Raw genomic sequence first — 6,344 nt, 5'->3', positions numbered from 1 at the left:
ATATATATATATATATATATATATATATATATATATATATATATATATATATATATAATGACAGGATCTGATGAGTTTGAACTTCACCATACTCCAATGTCAGCGTTGGCATCCTTTCTATGACTGTATGCCTAATTTCCCTAACACAGTTTCATCGATCCAATTTCATTCACAAAGGCTTGGGTCGACCCGAGGCTGAAGTAAAAGTAACTTGCTTGAGACTCCATGCAGTGGGATCGAACCTGAGATCATATGATTGTGAAGTAAAGTTCATAATCACTCGGTCATGCTGTAGCCATGTTTTAAATGACTATTATGATATTTCTCATGATGTTGCATTTTCAGTTTTAAGGTTTTATCTCAGATCAAGTTACTTGCCAAGCAAATGCATCTCCGTTAAGTTTAAATGAAATACAGAGAAATACCTGGCTAGAAATTCATTGAAATACTTGTAGAAGTCCTGTTATCTGTCATCTGTAGACTCATTCACATAACCATATTACCTCTGAAGTTTAGACTTCAGTAAATAAATTATTCTACTTACCATAACATGGAAGTGTATGGATGCGTGCAACAGGTACTGAATCTCCTTCCTGAATTCCCTTAGGGTTTACGCAGTAACAAGAGTCAGCCTGACATTGAACTTTGTCATAATTGCCGTTTGGAAGACACCGATAAGGTTTTGAGTTTTCTCCTCTCAATTTGCTTTCTGTTTTTTCCACAGCACAATCTTAAAAAAAAACAAAACAAAAAACAAAACAAGATACAGTCAATAATTTTAATCACCAACATTCATGCTTGATAGATTAAAAATGTAATTTAGGCATATCAGTTATATTTAGTTTCTTTACAGCAAATTTCATCATTAATTTCCATGGTGTGGAGAGTTTGACAATTATCTCTCATTTTTGTCGGAGAAGATAGGGGCTTTATTTCTGTATATACCAGATAATTGTCTTGAAATCTACTTACTGCAATCCATGCCTACCGAATCAGTCTTGTTGATGAAAAGGTCCTCAACCAAGTGTCCAGCAGATGTAAAACAGAAGCAACTGTAAGTAAAGGGAAACATTAATTTGAAGTACTTTCCTGTCACAACATACAACTAGCTTTCGACTGAGCATATATTAAACGAAGAAAAGATTTAAAATTCTTTTTAAAATACAAATCTTTCCAACATGTGAGTATTACATTTATGAATACATTTATGAAGACCTTAATTCTAGGAGTTGGGAACATTTATTGAAAAAGGTAAACGGAATTAATAGTTGCTTTATAAATCAGACAAATCTATGATCAAAGACATTCTAACTGTGACCATTCCATCTTTTTGCCTAAAAGCACGTCGTTGAATGAGTTCATAAAAAGGGTGTGATCTGAGGAAAATCTAGTTGCTATTTTTAGCAGGCTGATTATCCTCGTGGATTCTTTACTGTTGTTTCTGAAAACAGAATTAGTTGTCCAGTTTGGTAATCCATGATGAATTTTGTACTTCCCAGAATTTGAAACCGTATCCTATAGCTTCAGTAATACAACGTTGTATTCCAAAACATTTATGAAATTTATAAATGTTTCCTGTCTTGGTTTTTATCCATGAAAACTGAATTGAAATAAGTTTATTGAAATGACTTACACTGACATCACTAGCTTTGATTTTTTCTTTCGTCAGGTCAACTCAGGTACTTCCATGACCTTCGACTACTCCCCATCTACTTCACGAACCAAACAGTTATTAGCTTTTATTCTCTACTTCAGTATCTACAGTTAAGCACTAATTATTTCACGTTTTATCAAAATTTCTAAATTATTATGACACAAAAAATCGTACAATGAACAAAGCTTCTGCAATGGACTGAAAAAGCTGAACAATTATTTTCTTCCGATGGTAGAACGCCTGTTATGCTTGCAAAAGTTGTAGGTTCGAGTAATACGGGTATCTTTCGATCTTTTTTTTTTTTTATCTGAAAGGGATTTTAATCCAATATTTACGAGGTGTGATTTATATCTTTATCTACTTCAAATTCAACAGTAAATAATTTAAAGCATAATCGATGCTTTATGTGACAACATATACACTGGAAAATTTCTGACCGATTCTTAGAATTCAAGATACTAGTGCAGAAGCGATATTTTATTTCTCTTAACTGTCAGGAGTAAATTATAAATTTTCATTAAGAAAACGCATCAGTTCGATCAAAATGTAAAATATTTGTAATATTTAAGTTATGTATACATATATAACATATATCAGTTCATAAGGCGGCGTGGCATATGAGACAACTCCCAGAATTTCCAGTAAAAATGTAGGTTTTGGGTATACTCGATGAATAAGAATCTTTGGCAATGGAATGAGAACATCAAAGCGTTGGTCAAAATTTCTTATGATGTTTAGTTATGGTCTTTTACATTCTGAGTTCAAACCTCTCCGTGACCAACATTGTTTATAATCGTTTTAGAGTTGATAAAACAGTATACCAGTCAAGTACTGGAATCAGTGCAATCAACTCTGCCGAATTTGAAGCTTTGTGACTGTGTAAGAAGTATAGAATAATTTTGGTTTAATGGACAGGAATTTTTCACAAGACAAACGCTCCTTTTTAACCACGTCTTAATATAAGCTAAACCAAAAGAAACACTTGTAACATAGGTGCAGGCGTGGGTGTGTAGTAAGAAACTTGCTTCCAAGCCGCATAGTTCCAGGTTCAGTCCCACTGCGTGGCATTTTAGGCAAGTGTTTTTTTACTATAACCAAGGCCGACCAAAGCATTGTGAGTGAATTTGGTTGACAGAAACTGGAAGAAGCCCGTTGTATGTGTATGTGTGTGTATGTTTGTTTGCTTGCCTCCCATAACCATTTGGAAACCAGTGTTAGTGTCAAGCTATGATTTGTATTTGGTGAGATATGAAGGGTGTCGACTATCATGATGTATTAAACCAAAACGGAACAGTAAATGTGAAGAGTTGTCGTCAATTGGAAGCGTAGCAAAAAAAATTTGCCTGCAAAAGTCTCATCAGTGACAAGTCGTAAAGGACTGTTGGTCATACATGATAATGCTAGACCACATATTGCCCAAGCCACCCAGAAACATATCACTGTGCTAAATGTAGAGGTTTTGCCTCATATTCCTTATTCTTCAGATCTTGCACCGTCTATCATCTTTTCAGATCATTGCAAAATTATTTAAAGGGAAAACAATTGCGAAGAGGTTAAAAATGATATTACGCAATTCTTTGCTCCGAAGCCTAAAAAAATTTAAGCCTGGAGGAACAGCAATTTGTCAAATAGATGGGATTATGTTATCCAATAATATAGCAAAAAATTATCTTGATTAGGTATGAAAAATAAGACAAAAGGAGCATTTGTTTCTTTCCTATCTTGAAATGTGACAAAACATTCATTCCAACCTTATCTATCTATCTATCTATTTATCTATCTATCTGTCTGTCTATCTATCTATCTATCTATCTACACACACACACACACACACACACACACACACACACACACACACACACACACACACACACACACACACACACACACACACGTTGTTATAATATATTACAAGTATTGAACTTATTTCGCTTACATTGGGCCTGTACACTGCAGCCGGGAGTACGATCCATCCTTTTCACATGCAGGAAAATCTCTTGAAAACGTCACGAGTCTGTACTGAGCACAGGTAACTGAAATATTAAAACAGAGTAAAACATAAGATATACTTAAAAGCAAGTGTAAGAAGCTATAATGGTCAGATGAAATACCTGTACTCCATTCATTACCATCAAAGGATAGCAGTATATTGACATCGAACCCGTGTGGGCCTTGCTGCTATTACTGCTTTATTCTCGGACTGTGTTAATGTTGTTACTGTGTGGCTGTGGACGGTTTTACATTTTGACAAAAGACCAGCAGTTTTGGGGGGGGAGGTGGAGGATGAGTCGATTTCATCGACCCCCCCCCCCAGTACTCAACTGCTGCTTATTTTATCAACCCTGAAAGGATGAAAGGCAAAGACAACCTCGGTGGAACTTGAACTCAGAACCTACAGACGGACGAAATGCCGCTAAGTGTTTTGCTCATCGTGCTAACGATTCTGCCAGCTCTCCGCCTTAATAAATACACACACACACACACACACACACACACACACACACACACACACACAAAACGAATGGATCTCGATGGTAAATCGAAGGTGAGACTCCCCACACACCACCACCACCACCACCACCACCACCACCAACAACAACAGCAATTATATATATAAACGTATATATGTCCGTGCATGTATGTGTGTGTATGTGCGTAAGCATGTCAAGTTTGTCTGGTTTGCAGCTGTTCTTATCAACTCCCTCCTCAATGTTTCTATCTGCTGCTTTTTTCTGCTGCCTCCTTACTATGACTGTTACTCCTAGATACTATCAACACCCCACCCCCCTTCTCCTATTTTTCCTCTTCCTCCCTCCTTTCTCTTCCCTGTACATTCATCTAATAACATCACAGAACATCACAACCTTTTCTCTAACGAAAAATCCTGCCAGAAACGTTAGCGTTGTCTTCTTTCTCACGGCATAATAATTTATTCCACCGTTTGAACTTTAGATATCCGTGTATACATCACTTGTACTATGATGATATTTCACGACTTTCTCTCTCTTGTGGTGGACATCAAATACAAGAAGATACCGTGCACAAAAAGTGTGAGTTGACGTGGTCATACGACTTGCTAGAAATATCAATTAATTATTCCCCGTTACATTATAAAACAGGGGTTCTCAACGTTTTTGTTTTGTCTTATGGACTCTTTTGATTACTATTTTATTCTGGTGGACCCCCCATAGTCATTTGATGTTTAAAAAACTAGTTTTATGGAAACTTCTTTCAAACTTCCAATTTTCTTTTGCACACATTAACTTGTGTAGGTTGAACAATGTAAAATGTTAAAGAAAGAAACCAAGCTGTTTCTTGCAATACATACCAATAATACATCTAAAACAAACCTTTTTTTTTAGAGACCCTTAAAATACTATTGTAGATCACCGGTTTATTATTTTGTTGCGTGGACCCCACAAATGGCTCAGGAGAATTATAGACACAATTTGAGAACCACTGATTTTAATGGAATGATATAAAGGATAAAGTAATCCTAGATGCCCTGTGTTCAGGAGAAAACGGCGATGGTGGATGCAATACCGTAGATCACATATCTACTCGGTCAGTACCAAATTAGGGATAAAGAACAACAGCAACATAACCTTTGATTATCAAAGATAGGCAACCATAGGTAAACAACCTTTATGATAACAAGCAATCCAGGGACCAGAGATTTGATGTTGGTTTTATTACTATAAGTAAAATAACTCCGTCTCTTAATATAAAAAAAGGCGTATATTCATGGAGCCACGACACACGCATAAAGGTATCTATGATGCACAGCGTTAATATATCTTCCTTTTAAGATAATTATATTTAGATAAGGCTATATATTCACTTTAATCATGTGCTAGTGGACGGGCGGACAATGAGAAGACCATCGAGCTGTAAAGCCTCCAGTATAATAGCAATAACATACGCTCGACTTCACATAACGTTGTTTGCCATAACACAAGCACCTCTTACAGTTGCTATGGTGATGGGTGAGGTTGTCGAAGACGTATCTAACTTGTTATGCAAGCATTGACAGCTACAGACATTAAATGAACTAATGATTAGTCATGAGGATGTTCAGGTAAATGCTTTCAAAGCAGTACTTACTTGCCTGAGTAGCAACAACAACAGACGACAAAATAACTAGCAGGAGCTTCATGGTGAAATGTCTAGAAAAGAGAAAGAGCGTTGTACAAATAATTTATGAGAACATCTGTGTAAATTAGCGCCAAAAATTGGGAGAAAATGGATGAAATCTATACAAGCTTTGACAGGAAATTAACTCTAAGAATCCTGGCCTTCCAACATGATCAGCCGACTTGCTTTGAAATGTAACTTTGGTACATCATCGTTGTTGCTTCATTTAATGCAATTTTTGTTCTATTACATCTCTCCACTTCCATCTTTTATCATATCAGTTATCTGGAACGATCTCTTACACAAATTCATCAATATTTCGATAATCAGGACATCCATATATTTCACACACCTCCACACTTATTCCCAACAAGCAACTTCTGTATCCTTGTCTTCATCGTGGTACAAACAGGATAAAATTTGTTTTGAAAACTCTTGTTGAACTAAGAGAAAGCTCTACGTGGTCCATCGATATTCTAGAAATAGCAACCGAATCTCACTCAAATCACATTTGCTGTCTTACAGAAAGAGGGAACAAAGGAAGCTTTATGTGGTT

General features: G+C 36.1%; 1 protein-coding gene across 8 annotated transcripts in view; it reads right to left on the bottom strand.

The window, feature by feature from the left end:
* The window catches only part of LOC106870714 (thyroglobulin), a 33,230-nt gene that overhangs the window by 2,320 nt on the left and 24,566 nt on the right, over positions 1-6,344 (bottom strand). For 7 of the 8 annotated variants that reach the window (XM_052973859.1, XM_014916881.2, XM_052973858.1 and 4 more), the window contains 4 exons: positions 5,759-5,820; positions 3,591-3,687; positions 973-1,052; positions 545-730 (listed from right to left, as the gene is read on the bottom strand). In XM_052973859.1, coding sequence (XP_052829819.1) covers positions 545-730; positions 973-1,052; positions 3,591-3,687; positions 5,759-5,810 — 415 coding nt within the window. In that variant the 5' untranslated portion in view covers positions 5,811-5,820. The remainder of the gene's footprint in view (positions 1-544; positions 731-972; positions 1,053-3,590; positions 3,688-5,758; positions 5,821-6,344) is intronic. The other variant, XM_052973861.1, reaches the window with a different exon arrangement.

Source organism: Octopus bimaculoides, chromosome 17 (assembly GCF_001194135.2).
Source record: "Octopus bimaculoides isolate UCB-OBI-ISO-001 chromosome 17, ASM119413v2, whole genome shotgun sequence".
In the NCBI taxonomy this organism is placed as follows: domain Eukaryota; kingdom Metazoa; phylum Mollusca; class Cephalopoda; order Octopoda; family Octopodidae; genus Octopus; species Octopus bimaculoides.
This window is presented reverse-complemented; position numbering and strand designations above follow the sequence as displayed.